Source organism: Agelaius tricolor, unplaced genomic scaffold, assembly GCF_023055355.1.
Source record: "Agelaius tricolor isolate 1412-34295 unplaced genomic scaffold, bAgeTri1.0.p SCAF_1, whole genome shotgun sequence".
In the NCBI taxonomy this organism is placed as follows: domain Eukaryota; kingdom Metazoa; phylum Chordata; class Aves; order Passeriformes; family Icteridae; genus Agelaius; species Agelaius tricolor.
This window is the reverse complement of record NW_027269261.1, coordinates 92,588,236-92,612,998: the sequence shown is the minus strand read 5'-3', so window position 1 is coordinate 92,612,998 and position 24,763 is coordinate 92,588,236. Positions and strand designations below refer to the sequence as shown.

The following is a 24,763-nucleotide window of genomic DNA, read 5'->3' as shown; positions in this document are numbered from 1 at the left end:
CAGAGAGCTTGGATTGGAAGCTTTAGCCTAAACAGAAAGAGCAGAAAAAATTTGCAAATGTTCCTGAAAATTCTTGCTTTTTTCTTGCTTTTCTGATTTGTGTATGATTTTTCTCTTTTAGTTGGAGAGCTATTATGGATAATTTGATGACACATGACAAAACCACGTTCAGAGATTTGATGAGTAAGTATTGATATAGTGGTGACTTCTCTCCAGTATAAACATTAAATAAATGAAAAATAAGTATCTTAAAGAAAACACTTGTTCAACATTTCTTCCAATTTGATTTATTCAGTGTTTTTCATGTTTTCTTTGACTTTATGTTTCTGGAGCTCCATAAATAACCTGAAGTGAGAGAATTTGATACCATCCTGGCACGCAGTGAATTTTGCCTATATGGCAAAGCTGATTAAGCAGAGTGGATGGGGGTGGTTTTTGGTTGGTTTGGGTTTGAAGATCTGACACTTAACTGCTTAAAAAAAATTGATCCTGCACTTTATAATTTTTTGAGCATCAACACATTCAAATTTTGTTTTTAAAAAATGGCTAAACTCTTTCCCAAAAGCCCCTAAACCCAGCCACTATTGTGTATACTTGCAGGGTTTCCTTCAACTTTCATTTTGAATTTCTGGTTACGGATTCAAATTGCAAACCATACATCATCTTAACATCTGCTTTCAAACCCCAATATTGCGAAGAAAGAGTTATTTGTGCAGAAGGGAAATTCATCAGCTCTTGGCTGCACTTTCCCTTTTCTCTTTCAGCACGAGTGGCTGTGGCCCAGAGCAGCTCCCTCAATCTGTTTGCTAACAGAGAGGCGGAGCTGGAGCAGCGCGCCATGCTCCTCAAGAGACTCGCCTTTGCCATTTTTAGCAGTGAGATAGACCAGTACCAGAAATACCTGCCAGACATACAAGGTCAGTAAATATATATCTGTCAGTGGACTTCTTCCTGTTATCTGTGGAATGCTTGTGTGACAGTGTAAAAGCAATTTAAATTTTTGTCCTGTTAGATCAGTGTGTGATACTGTTTCCATAGCTGAAACGAAGTTTCTGCAGCTTTTGGTTAAAATGTTTTCTGTCTTAAATGACTACAAGATATGCAGATTTTGTGGTTGCCAGTTGTCTTTAATCCAGATAATTTCACTGATCTGTCATTTTATCCCTTGATCAATATCCTTGGATACCTGCACAATATGTCATGTCAACCCAAGTGTTGACATGAACATCTGAAGTGCAAAAACCGATCAATTAGGGAAAAATAGGAAAACTGACCTTGACATTTTGAATTCTTGAGTTCTTTTGCCGGTGTTTTTTCCTCAGTTCAGTTTATCTGTCATATTTATCATTGAAGTTTATTTCTTACAATGAACCTTTACCTTAAGTGACTGGGAATGGAAACTGCTAGGATCTTCTTCTTAGGTGATGCTAATAGTTAGCAGCAGCTTTTAGATGTACCATTTTTTCATGGCACCAAAGGGACACTTTGGTCTCTTCTCCTATATGGAAAATCAGTTGCATCAACTTTTTTGTTTTGTTTGTTCTAGAATCTATTTTTTATTTGTTTATATTTATTTTTTAAATTTAGTTATATTTAATTTTAATTAAGAATATTTGGGTTGTTGGTTGGTTTTTTGTTTTTTGTTTTTCTTTTAATTTCCAGTCGATTCAGTAGCTGAGATTACTATGTTCATGGAATAAGGTGATTTTACTGGTCTGAACTGCAACATGCATGTGTGCTGGTTGGACTGAAAAATTTCATTGTGTCTGCCTCTGTATATAGAGGTGATCATAATTCAATAAAATCATATAATCCCTTTGTAATTTCTCAAGTATTATGATGGTGCAGTGTTTTAATAACAATAATACATCTGAGTTGTTCAGGATGATTTTGTATTGTTTGGAATCTGTTAACTCCTCCTCTGGTAATTGGTGAAACTCTGCATAAGATAAGCAAAGTTCCCAGATGCACTATTGCATTTATCTAGAGAACTTACCCAAAATAGGCAACTGCACTCTTTAGAGGTTTCTCTATTTTGTTCCTTCTTTGGTGGAGTGGTTATTTCTTCATGTTGACAGAATAAAACCAGTAAAGTACTGGAGCACTACCATGGCAGATACTTAAAGTTAACATTGAGAGTAAAGGAGGGAAGGAGAAAATTCTCATTGGAATTATTCTGAACTGAGGGATCCTTCTTGGCTTTTTGTTTCAGAAAGGCTGGTAGAAAGTCTCCGGTTGCCACAGGTGCCCACCCTTCATTCCCAAGTGTTCCTGTTTTTCAGAGTATTACTCTTAAGAATGTCTCCACAGCACCTTACCTCACTTTGGCCAACCATGATCACTGAACTGGTGAGTTGCAGGTGTCATTCATTATTTAGAAGACTGGTGGACATCTGAGACACAACCTCATTCTTCCTCAAGATTTTTAATAAAATCTCTTCTAGAGATTGTACAAATAAATGTGCAATGGCCACAAACTGAAAGCTGACTTATTTTCATAGTCCTGATGTCTGTTTTTTGTGATGAAATTTAGTATCTGTTAGCTTAGACTGTTTCAGCTGTTCAGCTGTCTCCTGAATTAAATTTGCATTTGCCCTCATTGTTCCCTACTGAATCCTACTTCAATTTCTGTACCCTCTCCACCACTCCCACTCCTGCTCTTCTTTTTCAGTGTTCCCTGTTTCTTCTTCCAGCAATGGGGATGAGAATCCATGTATAGGAGTCAGAATCAATGTTTTATTGGCACTTGATGACCATTCAGTTCACATTGTGACTAAATGTTGTAACTAGATTTATACAAGGCTTGGCTCAGATTTCTTCTTTCTCATTTTACTTTTCATAACAAAACAGTGAAAATACCTGTTTTCAGAGTTTCTGCCTGCAGAATCTCCTGTGTTGGCTGTTTGACACACTCTTTTGGGTTTCAGCTTTGGCAGTGGGAATGGAAGAGAATGGTTGGTGCATGCTGTGATCCATTCAGCCTGCTATTCAAGGAGTTCCCAAGGGACTGAATAACAGAGAAAGCAAACCAGAATCATTGCTGTGATTAATTATATTTTCAATCTGCAGATGCCTAATGTAGCCCCTTAATAACCACAGATCCAAGCAATAGAAGGAGGAAAGCTATATAAAAGATTTTAAAGTGTGTTGTTTTAGCAATAGATGTATTTAATTTTAAGCCTGTCAATAGTACAAATACTAGAAAACCCATTCTACTCAGTGTAGTCTTCTGACTCCTGTGCTGTGCCCTGGCCTTTACACAAGTTACCACAGTCTTGGAACTACTTTCAGCTAGCAGGACTGTGGTGCTTCTGGGAATTCACACGTGAGCCTGACCTGCTCCATTAAACAATCCTTTATTCTCATTTAGTTTTGGTCTTGCTGTCTTTCTAGGTAGTGGAGGGGATTAGCCTTTGAGAACTTTCCTGGCCATAAAAGAGACAGTTCCTTGTGTCCTTTGTGTTATTCAGGTTAGATATAAGGGATGAGAGAGCTTTAAGGTGCCAGTGTCCACTCATACAGGAAAGGAAATAAAGCTCCAAACTATTTGTCTAAGGCTTATTACTCAGGCTTTCCCAAGTCACAGTCCATTGAAAATGGTATTGAAATGTAGCATTTGATCTTCAGGTGCAAGTGTTTTTACTGATGGAACAGGAGCTCACTGCTGATGAAGACATTTCCAGGTAAATGTATGAACTTCCTGCTTGTTTAACTTTATAAAAATTCCTTGCTGTGCTGATGGGGAGTGAAGTAATTCTTTAAAATACTTTGTCTTAGAGCTATTGAGCTCAAATGAGAAGGACAAGTAAAGGCTACTTCAGTCTGACTGCAGTACCAGGGACAGACTGTTCAGGACAAAACAAAAGAAGTTGTGCTGTCAGATTGATCATAAATCACTAAGGGAAATTATAAGACACAAGTGTCTGAGTTCTTACAATGTCTGCCAGACTAAAATGCACTGCTGCTGCAATTAAATTATGTGTGGCATGACTTACACCTTTTCTGTGTCATACACTTATTCTAAATAAGACTGATGCACCTTTTTCTTTGTCTAAATGAAAGCATAGTTCCTTCTCTTATTAGGTAAGTGAAGTAGGTAATTTTTCTTGTTTTATTATCCATTTTTATCTCATCTATTTTCTATACAGTGTGATCCAATTTCAGTTAATTCTAGGAGCAGAGGCAGATTTCTTAAATGAGCCAGAGTTATTTGCCCAAGTTTTGCTCACTTTTTTCCTAGGTTTTTTGTTTTGTTTTGTTTTTTGGAGAGGTTTTGCCTCAAGTGAAGTAATATCAACATGACTGACAATTTTAAACTTCCTCACAATTTAAATATCTGGGAATAAGATACAGTACAACACATTCATTATACACTGACATTTTCTCACATATAATATATATATGTATTTGTATATATGCATACAGAACTGCACTCAGGGCACAGACTTGTGTTGGGATTCGATTTATGAATTCAGGATAATGCTGGTAAATAAAGAGTTGTGTGTTTGTAAAGGCAAGTAAGAAAAATAAATTTTTCAATGTGGCAGAAGGTTGTTATGACTCACTTCCCTGCTATAATATATTTTAGAACTTCTGGCCCATCTGTTGCTGGTTTGGAGACAACTTATACAGGTGGCAATGGTTTTTCCACATCCTACAACAGCCAGAGGTGGCTGAACCTGTATTTGTCTGCTTGCAAATTTCTGGACTTGGCTCTAGCTTTACCATCTGAAAACCTGCCTCAATTTCAGATGTGAGTAGAAAACGTTGTCACTTAAGTTTTTGGATGTTTTTCCATGCCTCTTGGTAAAATTCTAGTGTATAAAAGTGTTTGGTTTTCTGTTTCCCTTCTTTCTTTGGACTTCAGCCAGGGCAGCCCATACTTCACTCCCTCACAGTATCTGAGTGGCCCCCAGGGGAAATGATGCTGCATATCAAATTAGTTCAAGCTGGTTTGATTTCACCTGTGGCAAGAGATTTGCCACACTTGAGAGATCATTAGTAGTAGTGATTTATTCAAGCATTTTGTTTTTAAAGTTCTTAGTTGCAGTAATGCCTAAGAACTCAAAATACACCCACCCATCTCAGTGAGTAATGCATGAAATCAGAGCACTGCATGTCATCTCAGCATGACTTGCTTAAATTGCTCCTGCACAGTCTGTCTGGAAAATGTGGCAACAAACCTTCATAGAAAGGGGATCCCATAGATTAATATTGGTCAGTAGTGGGTACAAACTGCTTCCTCAGTGCCTCTGCAATCCTGTTCCATTGGGAAAAAAATGAATGCAAAACCAGTGGCATTTGCTGGAGATCCTGGGAATGAGAGGCCACGAAGGACAAAAGAAAGTATCGTGCCTCTTCCTTTACACTGCACACTGGTGACTGTGTGAGGGCTGCTGTCCTGGCACAGCTCTGTAGACATTTGGTCACCCCTAATTATCCTGCAGTTTAAAAGACACTCATGTGGGTTGGAGACTGGAAGGATTTGTGCACACTGTGTCAGATTGTGCCCTGTAGTATTTCTAAATCTAATGTTGAACATTTTTGTCATTTATTTTTTTCTTGTGATGGTCTCTGATACTTCACCAGATTTCCTCATCCACTCATATTTTTGATTGCTCAGAAGAGCCTGCATGTTCAGTATGGATAACATCTGCTTGTGTTATCTCATGGCAGGTATCGTTGGGCTTTTATTCCAGAAGCATCAGATGATTCAGGCTTGGAAGTCCGAAGACAAGGAACACATCAGAGGGAATTCAAGCCCTACGTGGTGCGCCTGGCAAAGCTGCTGCGGAAAAAAGCAAAGGTATGGTGCTTTTTTCTTTTGCTTTTCACTGAAAGGTTTCATGTACAGTAACACACAGCAGTGTTTGGGTTTGAATATTTTAATTTTTTTTAACAATGAAGAATGGAAAGGATTTTTTCTGGTGTAGGAGATTCCAGCTGAAGGAATCTCAAGTCAGGCAAAAAACACATGGAAGTATAGAAAACAAACAAACAAAAAAGCCCCAAAATGAATCAAACAAACCACAGAAAAATTTATAACCTGCTATGGTTAAAATTATTATGATCACTGACTTTGGATTTCTAAATTAAAAGTATTATTTAAATAAAAAGTAAAATATGCTCCATTATCTGATAATAAAATAAACACTTAACATAAAATCACTTTCAGACAGCCAGTCATATATGAAGATACTAGTCTGACTACCTACTTTTTTGAAGTAGAAAACCAGTTTTGTTAATAACAATCAAAAATTTTAAAAAACTGTTGCATTCTTAAACATGACAGAAATAAGAGTGTTGAGACTGAGCAGAGGCTTGGACTGTGATGAACAGAAGAAGGCAGAAACAGTTCTGGGGAAATCTTGGCTGCACAGTTGGTAGAGTGGGAGCAGAATGAGGGCTGTCATTATGTTGGTGCATGGGATTTATTAAACCCCAGTTTATGGGCTTGGAGGCCTGATCTGCTGATGAAGCCAATGGAAGCTGGCCAAGCCCTGTCCCAGGGAGATCCCTTCTGCTGCCACCAAGTAAGAACTGTCAGATATTTTTGCTGCTCCTGCTGTGAGGACAGAGACCCCTGGGGGCAGTTCACTGGGAAATGTTGATGGGTGAGCCAGGGAAGCAGGGAGGAAGTGCAAACCCATATGGCAGAAAGTTTTGAAGTTTTATTCTCAGGTTTCTCTGTGTAGATGGCTTTGTCAGGTCTGTAACAGTGGCAAATCTCTGTAGCTACTGCATTTACAGTCTCTAATGTCTTCAGTGAGTTAAAGGAACTACTGCTGAGATACAAGTGGCTACATTAAATTTAGGGATCACTTAGTTGCAGGCAGATCTGAACTATTGAAGCAAGGCTCACAATTATGGGGGACAAAACTAGTGTCTGAAGCATATCTGCATTTTGCATTTTATAATTTTTTTGAACCATGAAGATGAGACTAAATTTCTCTTCTTGCATGTATAAAGGAGGAATGAGTCTTAACTGCCTGCTCCTCAGGCATAGCCTCTAACCCTGCTGTTCAATGTAGTATCTGTTAGAAAGTTTTCACACTCCAAGTAATCTCTGTGCATGAATTTATACATCATGTGTGATTTATAAATATACATGCTGCTGGTAAGTACTGTATGCTGAGATAGATGCCTGAAGTCAGGACTCCCACAGTATGCTTCAACGATTCAGAAAACTTCTTGGAATTTCTGGAACCCCTTAGTCATGGCAGCAGTTGCACACTGAACCATAGGTAGGTGTATAATGATGAGATAAACACGAGATAATGAATATTTCCTTCAGGCCATTTCCTCTTTATACAGAGGAGAATACTATTACATATAGCTGTGGGGTTTTCTTAGAAAATAACTGCAAAAATTGAGTGGATCCTTATTTTCCTTCAGGGCATTCTGACTCATGTTTAGATTCATGTAGTATGGTGTTGCTCAAGCTCTGTTATCTGAGGGAAATGTGCTTAAAAACCTCCTTTGGCAGTGCTGGAAATAAACAGAGGCACAAACTGGCAGTGCTGGTTTTCTCTAGTAGTGTCTTGGCCACTCTAGCTTGAGTCTGCCATTTCTGGATGACAGATTTGTTGGGGTGGGTGATGTTTCTAGCTGAAGCACAGCACCCAACCAAGCAACTGCATGGCCTTCATGGCAGAGTATTCTTCTCATATTTGAAATGCAGTCTGAAAGTTCTCCTCTTTCCTTCCACAGGACAAACAGGAGGACTTTAAGACGGTGGTTTTGGAGGGAATGGAGATGGCCAAGCATCAGGTGAGGGTGGCCTTTGATGCTTGAGTTGTGAAACAAGCTTGCCATAATAATACCATCACCTCAAGGCCCTGGGCACTATTTAGCATTCAGTAAGAACTAAGAGAGATCAGATTTGTTATAGAACAAAGCTGAGAGACTTTTGAGGTATAAGAACGCTTATTTTTACAGATAACTTTAATTTAAAAAATTGCAAAGTTTTAAATTTGGTTTCCTGTACAAAATATATTACAAAAAGCTGATGTTAGTTCTAAGAAGAATTATGATTGCAAATCATTATAAAATTAAATTGTAGAATAATTTTTGTCAAACCGCAGGTGTGAAACACACAATCCCTGGTTGGTCTCCATCAAATTAACTGTTGTTTGAAGCATCCATGGAATTAGTGGTGTTTGCCTAGCCATACTGCCATGAGGCAATGGCTTGGAAGGTTGTATTTCATTGCTCAGAGCTGGAATTTGCACATGCACCCCATTTGGTTGGCTGCTGTGTGACACTGACACTTGCTGTGTGCTGGGGGCACATCCTGTCACCACTGGGTAATGCTAAGCATTGTACAGAAACAGTATGTAAGAAACTTCTCCTCCTAGATACAATTATAAGTTTTTTTAAGGAGAAACTCTAAAAAATAGTAGCTTCATTTAAAGAAGGAGGCATCAACAACTCCTTTTGTATTGGAAATTTAGTCTTCCTGTTGCTGTGGTTTGGTGTGAGCCTTTCTTTTCAGAAGACTTGTAAAGCTCAAATAGTGGTCTCCTGTGGCAGGGAGCCAAGCCCCCAGATACATTCATACTGAATTTAAACCTAATTGGGGTTTGCAAAATGGATGCCCTGTAGGCTTCTCAGTTGCAGGATAGTTGCTTCATTTAAAGGGTAAAACCTGTATTTGTTTAAGTATCATGTCTTGAAAAAAATCTATTTGCTCAAAGGCTGTGCAATCAGTGATCCTTACCTTATCCTCTGCTCCCATTGCTGTCCTTTCCCCTTCATTATTCTTTCATTACCAAGTGGACCCCCTGCCTCAGCCATAGGTGCTACCAGGGCAGTGGGACAGGGGTGGATCCACAGGTGGCTCTTCTTGGTGAGGACTTTTGTGCTTCTTTTCTCCTTCTTTGCAGAATAAAATCCAATACTGCTGGAATTCTCCTTCATGGTAGAAGCTCTCTGTACTGGTTTGTCAGTAACAGTACAAACAAGGTGTTTCTAGTGGTGATAGTACCTTAGTGTCTAGATTTGAGTATGGTTTTTGACTCAGAGATAAAGGAAATAGGGAAGAACTGTATGACAATCTGGATGCTGGTGCTCAGGTACTTCATATGCAGATATTCAAGGCAGCCCTAAGCAGGGTTACAGCAGTGTGCTGCTGCTGGTGGGCATCTGGTGTGTGACTGCTGCCTTTGCTTGTGGGGTTCCTGAAATTCTTTCCTTTGACATTCCCCCCATGAAATGGAAGGAACATAATAACTGAGTTCTTCTGAGAATACACAATGAGTAACTGAGCCATTTTCCTTTGAGAACAACTTCAAGTGTTTCTCAGAATGTCTGTGTGTGTTATTTGTGATACTAATAATAGCACTGCTTTTTGCCCTTCCCAAAAACTCTGATCTCAAGCTGCAAAGTGAAAATGCTTTGGATCTATTTTAACCTCCTTTGGGATGCTGGCAGTATCAGCTGGTGAAGTGAGTGTGTGTCACCAGAGAGGAGCCTGCTTTGGAAAGCAGCTAAAGTAGCTCAGAACTTCAGCTGTCACCAGCTTGGGCCATTTGTGTTGCCCACAGGATGCTGCCTGGGAGCAGCTCCACAGGGCTGCGTGGTGGGGGCTGCCTTGCTTTGGGACAGCCCTGGGCTGAGGTGTTGGACTTGAATGCTCACTGTGACTCTTCCATGAGCATCAGCTGACTGCCACCTGAACACTCCCAAGCATTGCCTCTGCAGGCTGTGGTGAGGGGGAGCAGAGGACCAGCTTTGGAAGCTCCACTTCAGCATTGGTGTCTTTTGTGGATAGGACAAATGGTTTTGGACTTTAGAAAAGTACTATATTATACATTAGTCTTTTGTTTTCACCTGTGCTTTTAATGTTTTGTCCTGCATTATTTCCCATGTCTCTATATTTGCAGAAAAACCCAGAGGAGGATGGCTCAGGGAAAACACTAAGCTGGGAACCAGGTCACTTGCTTTTAACCATCTACACCGTTCGCAGCATTGAGCAGCTCTTGCCTTTCTTCAATGTACTCAGCCAAGTTTTTAACAGCAAAGTGACAAGCAGATGTGTTGGACACTCAGGGAGCCCTGTCCTTTACCCCAACTGTTTTCCAAGTAAGGACATAAAAATGGAGAACCTCAAGACCTTCTCCAGCAAAGCAAGACAGAAGATAGAAGAAATGGTTGAGAAGGATTTTCTGGAAGGTGTCATAAAATCATGAACCAAACTGGTACTACTCAGCCTATATGTAGTGTAACTATCTAAATGAACTACTGTATCTTTCCCAGTTGTATAGTATTCTTTTCTTATTTTGTATGTAATGAAATACTTAATGTTGTATTTAAGTTAAATATTTGTAAATAAGAGAAGTTCTGGATGTGGCCTGAATCAAGTTTAAATATTGGTGGCTCATATTGATTATGGTGCCTACTATTTACAGTAAATGTTTTGTTGTCTTGAGTTCTGTCTTTAAAAAAATGAAAAAAAAAATACAAGGTGCACATTTTTTCAATTTGTTTCCAGTTTATTTTTGTCTTTTTTTTTTAAGATCTATTGGAACTTGTGCTTATTTAATAACCTGTAAAATGCTATTATGGCAGGAGTTAAAGCAGTACTACAATGAACTGTTTGTCAGAGGTAGACACCCTGAACCAAAGTATGCCAAGGAGGATACTGGTGTGTTTAAAACATTGCATCCTGTTGGCCCAGCTCCTTCATGGTGCTGGGGAGCAGTTAAGGCCACAGAAGACAAATTTGTCTCTAACCCTTCCCTCTCAAGTGTGATTATAAATACTATTACTGCAAATCACTTTCTAAATCATGTCATAAAGTATCTAATGAAGATAATATTGCAATAATAGATTATTATTTGCAAATATTCTTTTTCCTTATATTGTTCCCCCCTCAAAATGAGGTGAACTGAATCTGAAGATGAGTGACAGCCTCTGTCTTACACTGTTTGCCCACAGCTGATTGGGCTCCTGGGGGGAAGGTGGGGATGATGATCCTGCAGCAGCCACTGTGAGCACAGTCACAGCAGAGCTCTGGTCATGCAGCCATGGCCAGTGCTCTGAGGGTGTGGGTGTTGGAGGTCAGGCACAAAGTGACAATGAACTAAGCTGGGGCAGGGAAGGGCAGAATTCCTTCTGGACATGGCCAGGGCTTGTCAAGAAGTTAGACAAACTCGGGGAGGGGAACATTCAACAGCAAGAGCATCTCATTTAGAGGTAAGTTGATAAAGGAGGTTAAGAATAAGCAGAGTGATATTACACTCAGTTCTGATCAATCCTTACTACTCCCAGGAAGGGCTGGCTCTGTGCACAGCAGCACATGGTAAAAAAAATGATATTAAAAGATAAGGGAAGTTGTGTGCTTTAACTCCATTCATTATATAGGCTGGGGTGGTGCTCCTTTTCCACCAGCGAGGTGGAAAACAGCCAGGCTCACTTCATGGGCGAGTGCATCTGCATTCTCCTGTGGAATGTTGGAAAAGTTAGTTATGCTGCTGTCAGCATCAGAAGAATGGAGCAAATACATGATATTATGGCAAGCATTTTCCTGGAACTGTTGTGTTCCCTATATTGCTCCACCAGCTACTGCCATCATGAAAAGCAGGTAGGAGCATGTGAAGTGGGGAGAGCAAAACCACTGCTTTTGCTGTCACCTTTAAGTTCAGATCTGGACTAACTTAACAGCAGCCAGAATTTTTTTTCTATTTTGCCTCTTATGAAATTGTGTAGTTAAGGACTGCTTTGGTAACTTTCTTCTTAACCCTGAGCTCTCAGAAGGCTGGTTGTCTTTTCAAAATCATCTGGTGTTAAATCTGCCTTTATAAACATTTATATTTTCATTTTGAAGATAAACATTGAGAACATTAAACATTACTTTTCTAAATAAAAGAAAATCCAAAGTGACTTTTTGTGATCACAGTCTTTTTTCCAAATTAAGCATTTGTTAAGTGTGATTAAATGACAAGTATGGAAGCAGACTTCCTTCATCACCCCCTGCTAGGCAGAAGATTGTTTCATGTGAACAAGGCCATAAATGAGTCAAGCTCTGACCTGTGTGTCTGCTTCAGCATAGATCCTGACGACGTCCTCTGTTCCCGACGGACGGACAAACGCCCGGGACAGTTTGTACTTCTTCACAAGGGCATCGATTTTCTCCTGCAGCCCCGGGGGCGTCAGTGCTCGCCTTTCTGCATCTGTTGTGTCAATAACACGCCTGTCTGCCACCTGTGGCATCACAAACAGGATAAGACAAATTCAGGGCTGGCTATGTCGTGCTGCCTGGAGAAGGAGTTCAGTTTGGGAGCTGCTAAAGGCTACTCAGACACTTGGGGGCTGCAGGATCCCTGCAGCATCTGCTAACCAAGTCTTGAGAGGCGTCAGCTGCCCCTTTTTTAAAAAAGGGTCAGGTCTGAACATGCCTTCTTGGTCAGCTTGAAGTGAAGCTACAGCTTCTCTCAGTAGATCAGAAACTTAAATAGTTTCCTCCAGTTCAAATAGAGCCCAGAGCTTCCGTACTGTGTCTAACAGAATGCTGCCACATGGCACCTTCTGCTCAAGCTTTGTCAGAATGCTGAAAGGATACAGAAGCAAGAGCTTGAACATTCAAGTTATACAAAGTGGCACAAAAAGAAAAAGCCAGCTGTCCAGCAGGCAGAGGCCTTAGAAAAAACAGGATTTTTCTAATTTGAAAGTTGGAATTTATTCTTAAGTTAAAATTTGAAGAGTTTTGGTCAGGTTTTTCTATTTAACATAGTTGGCTATTATTTAATATTTTTAAAGTCATATTTCTATTTTAGTCCAAGTGAAATTCTTGTCCCTCCTTCAGGTTTTTTCTCAGTTTCTTTGGCCTATTTCTGCCCTTTCATAGTCTGTTTCAGCTTTAAAATAAAAGCAGGCAAAAGATGCTGTGAGCAGGCCCCCTGAGGCTGCTGTGGCCTGAGCCAGTGTGGCTGGTATCTCACCTGGACCTTGAGCAGCCGATTGGGAAGGTCGGTGTAGAGGGCGTCCCACTGCTGCACGCTCAGACCCTTCAGAGCCAGGATTGCCTCGATCACCAGCATGTCCGACACAGCATCGCCAACAGTCTGCCAACAGGGAGGGAAAAACACTGCAGCAGAGAGCACAGGGAGGCAGCACTTCATCAGGAACCCTCCAGCAGTCCCCAGCAGCAGCCTGACAGGAGCTCACAAACTGGCTAACCCTGCCAACACCGTGCTCCAGTACCCTCAGTTTTTACCTGGTTAATCAGGTCAATCATGTTTTCAAGCATCTTTGCTGCTTCTCTTTTCTCATTATCTTTCTCCTCTTTTACCAGCTGTCGAATTTTAGTTTCAGCAGCTTTACTAAACAGGACCTAGAAGAAAAAGATAAGAGCTTGTCAAGATGAAACCAGGATATATGCAGTAGTGAGGACAAAACTTTTACCATCTAAGCCCAAATAGCCATCATTAAAGTTCGCTACCATGAATTCCCATCCCCCCACAAAGCACAGAGGAGCTGGTGGCAATGCTGTGATAAAGACAAAAGGAGTAAAGAAGTCTATCTTCAAACAGGAAGAAAAAGTCTTGTTTATAAAACTAAGCAGAGAGTGAGAAGACCTCCTTCTCCAGGTAATTTAACTAAAATTTTGTGCCTAGTGGCTGATCATATGGATTACCTGCTCATACTTACTGTGCCATGTCCGTTTGCCTCAAAATAAACACCCACATCAAACTCCTGGGCCTTGTGGTGCAAGTGTTTCACTCCTGTTTTGACACAGTGCACAGGGACCTGCAGGCCAAGGGTGTGCAGAGAATGACAGCAAGGTTACAGACTCACCTCAGCAGGCTGGAACTGAGCACCAGCCTGCAAGGACTGTTACAAACTAACCCCTGTTTCATGGCCACTGAGGCCCCCGAGCTAAAATGCTCCACTATTTCTGCAGACCCAATTAAAAAATATTTATTCCTGTGAGAAATAAAGGCTAATTAAAGAAATAAACTCCAAACCTAGAAAAATCCAATTTAGTTTATAGCTTCAGGGAACACACTAGATTCACATACAAACAGAAATAATACCTTCCCTCAATTCCTGAACATTTAGCTTGCTGCAGGAAATGAATCAGTGTCAAAGTATCAAGGAGCCTCTACTCACTCACTTAGTTGCAAAGCTATAAAGTCCTCAGTTTGTTTAAGTACCAAGGGATTTAATTAAACACTTTTAAAATTAATAAAAGCTGACTAGAACTTTTTAAGCTCTGCCCTTTTGTATCTCTTTTGCCACCAAGAATTTAGTCACTACTGGAGGTTTGAAAGAGTAATTTATTTTTGCTTGATTTTAATTTTCCTAGCAATCACATTACAGTACATTTACTTTTAAAATAAAAAAATGTAAACTACCTAGGAAAAACACGGAGAATACCTTCAGTGTTTCCTGGAGGTAGCGTGTTGAATTCCCATTGGCGTATGCTGTTTGTACCACTGCCATCTTGAAGTCCTGTTTCACCTGAGCAAACCAATAAAGCAAGTTTTACTGTCCAATAGGCACACAGCCAAACACAATGGATAAATGGAAAGATAATCAGAACTTTTAAATGTACAATTAAAACTCCTGGGTACTAGAGGGAGGCACCAGCTCACTGAGAACTTCTGTAGCTGTAAAAAACAAGAATTCTGTTCAAGTATTTGTACATTCCATATTGACTTTTCTTGGGTTTGGCTGAAGCAGCTCTTCAAGCTTAGACTTTCCAAACCCCTTTTTGGCCACAGCACTGAGGTACAGGACTGATCTCTTTTTAAAGCTGGTTCACTTTAGGTAGATGTAGAGAGACCACATACCAAGCAACACAGCTTCCTTAGACTATTTTATACTTTAAAAATTAAAATGCCAGCATTCATTTCATATGTTAGAGTTACCTTGGCAAGAAGTTCTTTTAGGAAGATACTAATTAAAGTTGCTATTTTATCTCCATCAATCAGGTGAAAATGGCCAGCTGTGTCCTTATAATAATAAACAATTCTATCTGCATCACCATCAAATGAGCAGCATCTCTCATTGGGCTTCATGTCCAGCCCTAGTGCACAGAGATACAAATGCAAGTTAAAGACAGGAAAAGAAACAAAACCAGGTAATTTATTTCAGTGAGTGATTAGGAAAATACATTTTCTTTTCAGAGCACAGATCTGCATACAAATGACTCCACTGAGGCACAGTTAAAGCCAGGATCCAGACAGGAGGCACAAGCATCCATCCCCAGCAGGTCCTGCCACTGTGCTGCTCCCAGAACTGCATTTCTCCAGTACACAACCAGCGTGGGAAGGGGAAGCAGCACCATATCTTGATGTTCAGATTTGGCCAGCAGCTGCAGTGAGAAGACAGCTGTCCAATGGAGAACTCAGTTTAGCCTCACAAAATCGCATATCCAAACCAGCCTGCTCTCCCAGTTCAGGGCTTTGCTTTTATACAATTCTCAGAAAATGGACTGAAATCTTTTCCTCACTGGTTTCTGTCAATGAGTCAGCTGGCACTGAGCTGTTAATTAACCCAGCCCTTCTGCAGGAACCCGGAAAAGTGTTTCTTCATAATGCAAAGGGAAGTAAAATAAATAGCACTAAGCCAGTCCTGACTGATCTTTGGACTCTGCCAGCTTAACATTCAGAAGAGACTGCCAAACATATTTCAGCCAGTCAGAGAGATGCTGTGCTCCTCCAAGCAGTTCACACTAACAGAGATGTGCCAAACCTGGCCAGGCTATTCCCTCTTTCCATTGCACAAGGAGAACCATTCATGCAGTCACTTAGTAAGAAACAGGGAGCTCCACTTACCCAAGGATGTGGACCCTTGCCAGACCCTGCAGAGGAGGTAAAGCAACATAAAATTACTGACTACTTACCTCCAGGTGGTTTCTGGTGAACTTTCACAAAATCTGCACCACATAAGTGATTGAGTTTCTCCTTGGTTCCATCATTATATATGTGGAATAGCACCTCTTGTGGAAAGTAGGGCTTCATTTCTGACAGTTTCAGGGCTCCTACTCCATTGGCACAGTCAATCTTCAGGTGCCTCTGAAACTCTCCGGAGCAGTGAGACTTAGTGCAAGGGAAGAAGGGGCAAAGTGAACCATTACCCTAGAGAAACCACACCTAGAGCATGCTCAATTAGAAACTTCAGGCCCAAACAGGCTAACAAACAGAAGAGATTAATTTTGTACGTTTGCATGAAGAAGACAACACCTACTATTCACCTGTTTTATCACTTCCATAAAAGCTTTGGAGAGTTTTTCATAATAACCTTCCAGTGTTGCTTTCCCATACTGCCCTTGGGTGTTTTGACAGCAGACCATGTAGTGGAGCTGTGGTGTTGTCACCAGACCATAATCTAGTGTGAAATAAAAGGAACAATACTCAGAATAGAATTGCAAATTAATTGCTGCTTGAAAGTTTTACAGTAAACAGACAAGTGCAGTACAGGAAACACCTATGGATTTTTTCAATTTTGTCTTATGAAAACATAACCCTCCCCTGCCCTGCCTTGCATGAAAGCCATACAACCACCCTGAAATAAAACTGGCACAAGCAAGGATGGAAATGTGTCTGGGCTGTTGCCCTAGGGCTGCATAAAGGAGTCACATTTACATAAAAATACTTGAAATGAGATTAGAATTGCAGAAGTGTAACCTACCATGGTACTGACCACCTAGAACCTGGATACCATCTATAACTGACTGGGACAGCTTCTTGCTGCTTGGCCTGGAAAACAACAAGTACATCTGATTACCCTGGCAAAGGCATTCATCTGTGGACTCTATGGGAAGGAAGCACATGTGTGTGGAAGACTCTACAAGCTTCCTGCCACGAGATTTAGACTCACTGTGAAGAAATCCAAACCTTTCCCTGCTGTAGGCAATTCCCAATAAAGTTTGAAATCCAACACCCTCAGGGATTGCAAACACATATAAAAGGCTGGGCACAGGTGACACCACACAGTGCCCACACAACTCCCCTGAAGACAGCACTGGTACTTCCATAAGAGCAGAATATAGCTACAGCCTTTTGTCATTACCTGGTGTCTCTACCAATAAAAACCGAGGCATCTTTGTGCAGGTTCACTGCTGCTTTTTGGCAGATCTCAGTTATCACCTTCTGTAATTCTTGCTCCTCTGCATTTGCTAGTTGTGTGGCATACTCTTCCCAGGAAGGGTGCAGCATTTCTCCAAGAGGATCAACCAGCTTTACACCATTGTCTTCCTTAGCAGAAAAACAAAAGAACAAAAAATAGTAAATCTAAAAGTGGGGAACTAATAAAATCTTTTTGAAGACAGACACATGGTTCAGTCACATTGCTTTTTAAAAGTGGAGAACTTCTGGGATGCAATAGCTTAGCTGTTTATTTAAACCTCCCCAAAGAACCACTATAACAAGCATACTAAGCAACCAACTCTTTCTCCCTTATAATTTTGGTGTGAAATTCATTCGACATTAAAATTACACAAGAGGAGATTCTAATAACCTTCAATGCTCCACAGCAGCAAAAGTCTAAATGCCTGATTTGTAATCGCTGCATTTGCATGTTTATTTTTAAAGCTTACAGATTTTACTCAAAGGTTCTTCTCTTCTCAATGTTACTCCTAGCTCCCCAACATTAGAAAGTTAAATTGCAACATGAAATGCTTCCTGTGTTACACCATTTCCACATGAGAAAAAATCCTGCTTTTGTGTACAGGGGAAAAATATCTTCAGCTAGACCAGAGGCTGTATTTACAGGGAGCAGGCTGAATGCTTTAAGCAGGTCCTAGAGTCTTCAGGGTCTGGTTCTCTCCGTGCTATGATGAGCTTTAATTCCAACAAACTGATCACATCTTTCCACCCTTCTACCAAAGCACTTCACATCATTCCACCGCACCGGTGGCCTGTTTGAGGAGAGGGCAGTCCTCCCTTACTTCAGGGTTGTGAGACGCCGTGACCATGATGCCAATGGTCGCTGTCACGGCTTTGGAGCGGAGGGCGGCCAGGATCCCCATGCGGAACACGACGTGGTCCAGGTGCTGGGCCGCGCTGCGGAACCCGGCCGTGCCGTAGTGCAGGGTCAGCCCGGGAGGCCGGGGGTGCAGGGCCGACAACTTCCTAAGGGCTTCGGAATCCATCCCTAGGGAAGGAAGGGACACGGATGGCAGTGAGAGGGGACAAGCGGCTGGGAGCTCCGGAGCGCTGCCAGCAATGCCCTGGCACCAGCACCGGGAAGGAGCCTCCACGCTGCCCGGAGAGCAGCGGATAAACAGCGGGATCAGACACACGCAGATCACGGAGGGACGAGGCGAGGAGAGCCAGGATGCCCAGTCTGGATCCAGGGAGAGCCAGGATTCCCAGTCCGGACCCAGGGATTCGAACAAGTTCCCGCAGCGGCGCTTCCCGTTTCTCACCGTGACATCAGCCGCCCGAGCGCTCGGCCGCGGCTCTATGCACTGATTGCCGAGCCCAAAGCAGCGAGTCCTGCCTCGCCAGGCGCTTGCAGGGCGGCCCCAGCGGTGTCCCCGGGATGCTGCCCCGGGCGCGGCTCCGTGCGCACCGGCACTCGGACACCAGGCCGGGCGGGCGGGGCCGGCCAGACACGCGCCCCCTGCACGGCTGCTTCCCTCGGGACCCCCGGCGACGGCGCGGGGACGCACGGGCTGGGACGGGACGGGACGGGACGTGGGGGACGGGTGGGGCGGGACGGGATGAGTGGGATGGGACGGGATGGGTGGGGCGCGATCCCGCCGGAGCCGCCGCCGCGCGCCCCGCACGGAGCCGGCGCGGCCCCGCCCACTCACGGGGTCCTGACCAATGGCGGGAGGGTGGGCGGGGCGGCGCACGCCGCGTGGCACTCGGGCCACGCCCCCGCCCGGAGCCGCGGCCGCGCAGGCGCCGCCCCGCCCACCCGGGAGCGGGCCGGGGAGAGGCCCGGGCCGGGCCGGGCTCGCTGTGACAGCCAGACCCGCACAGCTTCGCTGACAGCGCGCTCGGATTACAAAGTTGCCCCCCCAGTGCGCTGCTTTTGGCTGGGGCCGGGTTAATTTTCTTCCCAGTGGCTGGTACGGGGCTGGTTTTGGATTTGTGCTGAACACAGTGATGATGATGATGTGGAGATGTTTTTGTTATTCCTGAGCAGGGCTTACACAGAGCCGAGGCCGCTCCTGTTTTTTGTACAGCCAGGCTGGGGAGGGGCCTGGGCATGCTTGGGAGGTTGGGAGGAGGCACAGCCCGGACAGGTGACCCCAGCTGACCAAAGGCACATTCCAGACCATGGAACATCACACTCGGTATATAAGGCAGGAAGGAAGGAGGAAGGGGAGGACGTTTGCAGCGATGGCGTTTGTGTTCCCAAGAGACCCTGAGGTGTGATGGGGCCCCGCTCTCCTGGGCATGGCTGAACACCCGCCTGCCCATGGGAAGCAGGGAATTCATTCCTTGCTTTGCTTGGGTGCGCGGCTTTTGCTCTCCCTATGGAACTGTCTTTATCCCAACCAGCGAATTTTCTGCCTTTTACCCTTCCGAGTCTCCCCGATCCCGCGGGTTGCGGGGCTTGGCTGCCGGCTGGGGGTGAGCCACGACACGCAGCCAGCACGGGGTGTACGTGCTGATAAATCCCATAAATAATGTACCTCTGCCCACGCACATCAGCGCGGGGCTCCGTTCCGTTCTTCTCCATCCCTGAGCCCGGCAGGGCCCGCACGGCTCCGCCCGACCGCCGCTGCCCGCTGCGGGCTGCGAGGGCCCGGCTGCTGAGGCTGTGTTTAACCAGATTCTGCCCTTGAAGAATCGCGGGGCTGCCCTGGGGGGCTGAAGCTCACCATGCGCCGAACCGCGGGGTTTGACTGCAGTCCTCTCGTTCCAGGCGGGCGTGGAGGGCAGGGCAATGGCTGCCACGGTGAGAGAATGCCTGGAGCTCCAGCTGCTGGAAGTGGAAATGCTCCTTTCGATGTTTCCCAAGAGAGGAGAATTCAGCCTGGATGCGGATGCCGTGCCCAGCATCCAGCGCTACCTGAGGAATGCTGACGGAGCCCTGCCCCCGCAGCTGGAATATCGCATCGCTCTCCATGTCGGGGAGGCCAAGGTGAGAGCTGCCAAGGAGACTTGCTCATGGGTGCTGTTGTCTGTACTCCTTCTGCACACACTGGAAAAGGCTGCCCAGAAAAAAGGGGGTAGAAAAACCACCCCATTTTTTTGCTCTTTGAGAAGTCTAGAGTAACAGAAAATCTCAGCTGCCGCTAACACCTGTGTTGGAAATATAATATTGTAAAAATAGCCCCAAATGGCAGACTGCAATTATGAGGAGTCACAAGAACACAAAAACAAAACCAGCCTATGAGCAGAGAAACCAAACTCTCAGTAGAAGGAGTTACAGCAGTTTAACTGATTGAGGAAAGGGACTGAACTAATGGGTGTAAATACTTGCACAGAGAACACAGGTCTGAGTGCATACTAATGCACTGACTGGAAATTGAAAACAGACAAACTCAGCCTAAAAGCCATTTTCCATGGTTTTTACCTTCATGGAATGAAGGTAATCAAACAATTTACTGGGTGGCCTCATGATTTTTTCGAAACTTTAGGTACAAACTTAGGTATCTTTCTAAAATGCACCCTTTCACCAACCCAGAGAGAGAAGTTTTATGAGCCATGTAGGGAGGGCTTGTGTAGGAGTAGTGGGTTTTTTTTCCATAGCAGATCATCAAGGGACTTGGAAAGATAATTAGTCATTTCATGATTCACTTGTCTCTACAGGACTATCATATGATTGTGCACTGTAGTGAGTGCCCCCCAATAGTCTACAGGAGCTTGAAGCACTGAGGACACATAAATCCTTTCCTGCTCTTGGACTAGAGGCAGGGTTCAGCTGCCAAAGAACTGTGGTGCTCTGTTTGAAGGCACTGTAGGAATAATCAAGACAAATTCAACAGCCCAATGTTCATAAGAGATCAGATAAGATAAACTTGACGTCTCCCTGACCTGAAATGTTCATAAATCTTTTCATCCCCTATAATCCTGATTCCTCTTTATGGTGAATACTTGCTTAAAATAATGGTAACACACAGAATCATACAATGGTTTGGGTTGGGAGCAACCTTAAAGGGCAAGTTATTTCCAACACTCCTGCCACATGTCTCTATATGCAGTAGGTACAATCACAAACACCATTCCATGTAACTCTTGGCCTTTTTTTCCAGCAGCTGGGCTGAGTTCATTATTCATGTGCATTTGGTAAGGGATGAGATTATCAAAAGCCCTTGACTCCAACAGTTCATTGCTGTAGCAACACTGAGCTAGAAATATCCCTGGAGGATAACTGTGTACCTTCTCCCAAGCCATAGCATTAGTTCTGTGAACAGCACAAAAGCTGTCTGGATAACACATGGGAAGTGTTGTGAAAGTGGCAGCATGATGCAACACAAGAAAAGGAACAGACAAAAGAATGGGTTATTGGGACAAAAGGGAAGTGGGAATAGTTCCAGTCAGTAGGATGCTGCAATCTTGATTACATCTACTCATAATCTGCCTCTGACAGGGAAGAAGAATCAAGTGTGTCTTCAGTAGCTGCAGCATTAATCTTTTCTCTGTGTGTGTCTTCTGTTTTTAAGGTAAAAGTGGAGTTGCAGGTTCTCCTTCCTCATATGTACCCTCAGGTGGCTCCTCAGCTTTTTGCCAGATCAGATGCTCTGCACAGACAGCAACAGTTGCAGCTCAATACTCGTCTCACGTCTCACATCAGCTCTCTGGATCCAGGAGATCTGTGTGTGTGTGAGGCTGTGCAGTGGGTGAAGGACAACAGCCTGCCCTTCTTGGAAACCTGTCAGGCCTCATCTGAGTGTGCTGCTGAAGCAGTCAGGGCTAAGGAAAAGCTGCGTCGCATGTGGATCTACAGCCATCACATATACAGGCAGGAACTGAGGAAAAAGATTTTTGACTGTGCTAAGAAGTTAAATCTGACTGGCTTCTGCCTAACTGGGAAACCTGGTGTCATCTGTGTGGAGGGACTCCAAGAAAACTGTGAAGAGTTCTGGCGTGTTATTAGATATCCCAACTGGAAGCACATTTCATGCAAGCATGTGGAGAATATAGAAACAGAGGGAAGTGTTGATAATCTTCGTCTCTTTCACAGTTTTGAAGACCTGCAGTTTCAGGCACATGGTGATTATGGCCTGAGGAATGACTATCACATGGATCTTGGCCAGTTTCTAGAATTCCTGAAACAGCATCAAAGTGGACACATTTTTCAGATTTTATTTGGTGTTGAAGGCAAACTTTCAGACAATTGAGAGAAACTGTTTATGAAGAGTTCTAATTCTGGAGAGCAAGAGGTGTTGCTAATGCTGAAATACTTTGCCTTACAGCTACTGTGAAAAAGGAAACTTTTAACATCTGAGATGAATGGTTCAAGTAGTTCATCTCAGCTTTTGTGCTGAACTGCCACATATTTTTGAGATGTGTTCACTGATTTTCTAAGACTCTAAAACTGGCATTTGTCTCTGTGAGCCATGCTTGATAAATATTCCACTGTGTGTTAGGAATTGTACACTTCTGTTTCATCTGTACTGTGCTGTGTGAATTTCTTCCCATCTCATCTGAACCTACTCTCTTTCAGTTTAAAACATCCCCCCCTGTGTTGTCACTACATGCACTTGTAAAAAAGTCCCTTTCCAGCTTTCTTGCAGGCTCCCTTCAGGTACTAGAAGGTGCTATAAGGTCTTGCCAAAGCCTTCTGTCCTCCAGGCTGAAAAATCCCAATTCTCTCAGCCAGTTGTCATAGGAGAGATGCTCCAGCCCTCTGATAATTTTTTGTGAACCTCCTCTGGACTTGCTCCAGCAGGTCTGTGTTCCTTTTACGTTCATGTCCCAAAGCTGGATGCAATGGTCTTTTTGGGGTCTCACAAAAGTGGAGTAGAGGGTGAGAATCACCTCCCTCAGCTTGCTGGTCATGCTGCTTTTGATGCAGCCTAGGGATACAGTTGGCTTTCTTGGCTTCAAATGCACATCACTGGCTCATGTTGAGCTTTGTGTCTACCAGTACCAAGCCCCTCTCCTCAGGGCTGCTGTCAATCCATTCTCCACCCAGTCTGTGTTTGTGCTCGGGATCACCCTGACCCAGGGGCAGGATCTTGCACTCAGCCTTGAACACCATGAAGCTTGCACAGACCCACCTCTCCAGGTCCCTCTGGATAACATCCCTTCCCTCCAGTGTGCTGACTGCTCCACGTAGCTTGGTGCCATCAGCAAACCTGCTGGGGCCCCTGAGGAATGTCACTCCCACTGGTCTCCACTTGGGCATCATCCATTGACTGCAACTCTGCAACCAACCATCCTTACCCACTGAGTGTTCATCCATCAAATCCATGCCTCTTCAGTTAAGGATGTCATGAGGGAAAGTGACTGTCTGGTTATGTTAATAACAATTTTTCATCTGTTCAATTCATGGCATTTTATGTTTACACTGTTAGGCCAAACACCTTGGAAATGAAAATGGGTCAGATGAGACAAAGTTTAGTTTTCCCCCTTACATTACATAAGGAAATACATGTAAAATACAGAAAATAGAAAAAAGCCCCTATATGTGTAAAAAAATAAATATATTTAATATTACATAAAAATACAAATAACTTGAAGAATCCTTTCTTATGTAAAATTAGTATGGAGAGAATTTTCCAGCAGCTTGTAAGAGGCAATGCTGTTAATGGTTCATTAGGCAGCGTTTCCCTGCAGGGAAGCTGCTGAGTGTGGATGTGGAGGGGGAGTGTCCAGTTTGTAATGCATGATCATATTTATAATAATATATATAAATATAATATGTAGTTGAAGAACACTACTGAAAAGTCCCCTGGAAGGGCCACCAGCCCACCACCTCCCACTCTGTGCCTGAGTGCCTTCATGTGCAAAGGGGTACCAAGCAATAAAAGCAGACTCACTGCTGAGCTGCACGACTCCAACACCCAGGAACTCAACAGCACCTGTTTAAAGACTGTGTTTCAGCACACTTAGCTGATGACAACATAAATAACAGATATTATTTTATTTCAAATTAAATACAAGGAAGTGTTTTAATACCCTTCTCACAATAGCAATACATTGAAATGTAGAGGATGGCATTGAAATGCAGAGTGTTTCTGGTTGCTCAGAATATGATAAATGTCTTTTCCTTCACTGTGGTAGGTGTACTGTTTGTGTGATCATAACTTCTGCCAAAAGCACAGTGAGGCAAAAATGTTGACATGTTCCCATTAGGCACTGAGGGAGAAAGTATCTCTCTTTCTGAATTTGGGACCTGTAATTTGCAGCTGTGACAGAGCTGAGGGGCTAGACAAATAAAATTAGTATTTGGTTTCCTGGAGATAATCTCTCTTGTAAAGATTAGAGAGAAACAGAAATGTTCAAGTAACCTTTTTTTCCCAGAACCATCCAGAAAATATAGTACATTTTTCTTGGAGTGGTAATTGTTTAACAGCTAATAATTCCTCAGAGTCTATTCCTGGCATTTTGATACTCCCTTTTTGTCAAGAACGTGGAGTTCAAAAAATTAGGCCAAACATTTGCAATGATCAGAATAGTGGTTATCTTGGTGGGGGAATTAAATCCTCAATCTTATACAGGATATTACCTTAGCTAATGTTAAATGTTATTGTTAGTAATGGTAAAATGTCCTGATTAGATGTGAACAAAAGGTTCTGCAGATTTGGTTCTTCTAGAAAATTTTCATTTCATAACTCCACACAAGAGTGACCAGTAAGCATTTTCTCTGGAATAAAATATTCTAACTTTATGGTTGTTTAAAGTTT

At 43.1% G+C, this 24,763-nt stretch overlaps 3 protein-coding genes across 12 annotated transcripts in view; 2 read left to right on the top strand and 1 right to left on the bottom strand.

Moving 5' to 3' along the window:
• DOP1A (DOP1 leucine zipper like protein A) overlaps positions 1-11,883 on the top strand; it is a 62,827-nt gene extending 50,944 nt beyond the window's left edge. For 4 of the 8 annotated variants that reach the window (XM_071443923.1, XM_071443930.1, XM_071443904.1 and 1 more), the window contains 8 exons: positions 122-183; positions 765-917; positions 2,213-2,349; positions 3,628-3,683; positions 4,589-4,753; positions 5,677-5,806; positions 7,711-7,770; positions 9,885-11,883. In XM_071443923.1, the coding sequence (XP_071300024.1) occupies positions 122-183; positions 765-917; positions 2,213-2,349; positions 3,628-3,683; positions 4,589-4,753; positions 5,677-5,806; positions 7,711-7,770; positions 9,885-10,190 (1,069 nt within the window). In that variant the 3' untranslated portion in view covers positions 10,191-11,883. Of the gene's footprint in view, positions 1-121; positions 184-764; positions 918-2,212; positions 2,350-3,627; positions 3,684-4,588; positions 4,754-5,676; positions 5,807-7,710; positions 7,771-9,884 lie in introns of those variants that run through there. The other 4 variants (XM_071443952.1, XM_071443962.1, XM_071443939.1 and 1 more) reach the window with 2 other exon arrangements.
• On the bottom strand, positions 10,473-18,685 carry PGM3 (phosphoglucomutase 3). Of its 2 annotated transcripts, XM_071443976.1 has the most exons (13): positions 18,377-18,685; positions 17,897-18,102; positions 17,020-17,204; positions 16,639-16,706; positions 16,202-16,335; positions 15,851-16,046; positions 14,874-15,031; positions 14,380-14,463; positions 13,651-13,749; positions 13,217-13,333; positions 12,942-13,064; positions 12,031-12,204; positions 10,473-11,443 (listed from the first exon to the last, which is right to left on the bottom strand). In XM_071443976.1, exons 2-13 carry the CDS (start codon positions 18,098-18,100, stop codon positions 11,357-11,359), a joined length of 1,629 nt encoding a protein of 542 aa, XP_071300077.1. In that variant the 5' UTR covers positions 18,101-18,102; positions 18,377-18,685; the 3' UTR covers positions 10,473-11,356. The 2 variants fall into 2 exon arrangements, with proteins under 2 accessions (XP_071300077.1, XP_071300087.1); XM_071443986.1 differs by lacking the exon at positions 18,377-18,685 and having other exon boundaries at positions 17,897-18,359.
• A 189-nt stretch (positions 18,686-18,874) lies between these two features.
• Positions 18,875-24,747, top strand: RWDD2A (RWD domain containing 2A). Of its 2 annotated transcripts, none has more exons than XM_071443891.1 (3): positions 18,875-19,027; positions 19,831-20,049; positions 21,575-24,747. In XM_071443891.1, the coding sequence occupies exons 2-3, from the start codon at positions 19,852-19,854 to the stop codon at positions 22,250-22,252; spliced, it is 876 nt and encodes a 291-aa protein (XP_071299992.1). In that variant the 5' UTR covers positions 18,875-19,027; positions 19,831-19,851; the 3' UTR covers positions 22,253-24,747. The 2 variants fall into 2 exon arrangements, with proteins under 2 accessions (XP_071299992.1, XP_071299985.1); XM_071443884.1 differs by having other exon boundaries at positions 18,875-19,255.
• Positions 24,748-24,763: the final 16 nt, after the last annotated feature.

Bases quoted from the DNA above. Each gene is read 5' to 3' on its own strand.
- PGM3 (XM_071443976.1), bottom strand. From the start codon at position 18,100: ATGGATTCCGAAGCCCTTAGGAAGTTGTCGGCCCTGCACCCCCGGCCT. The intron at 13,334-13,650 runs GTAAGTATGAGC...TTTTTCTTCTAG, and splicing joins AGGCAAACGGACATGGCACA to GTCCTGTTTAGTAAAGCTGC. The intron at 11,444-12,030 runs GTCAGAGCTTGA...AACATTCCACAG, and splicing joins ATGCTGAAGCAGACACACAG to GAGAATGCAGATGCACTCGC.
- RWDD2A (XM_071443884.1), top strand. From the start codon at position 19,082: ATGTTTTTGTTATTCCTGAGCAGGGCTTACACAGAGCCGAGGCCGCTC. The intron at 19,256-19,830 runs GTATATAAGGCA...CTCTCGTTCCAG, and splicing joins ACCATGGAACATCACACTCG to GCGGGCGTGGAGGGCAGGGC. The intron at 20,050-21,574 runs GTGAGAGCTGCC...TCTGTTTTTAAG, and splicing joins TCCATGTCGGGGAGGCCAAG to GTAAAAGTGGAGTTGCAGGT.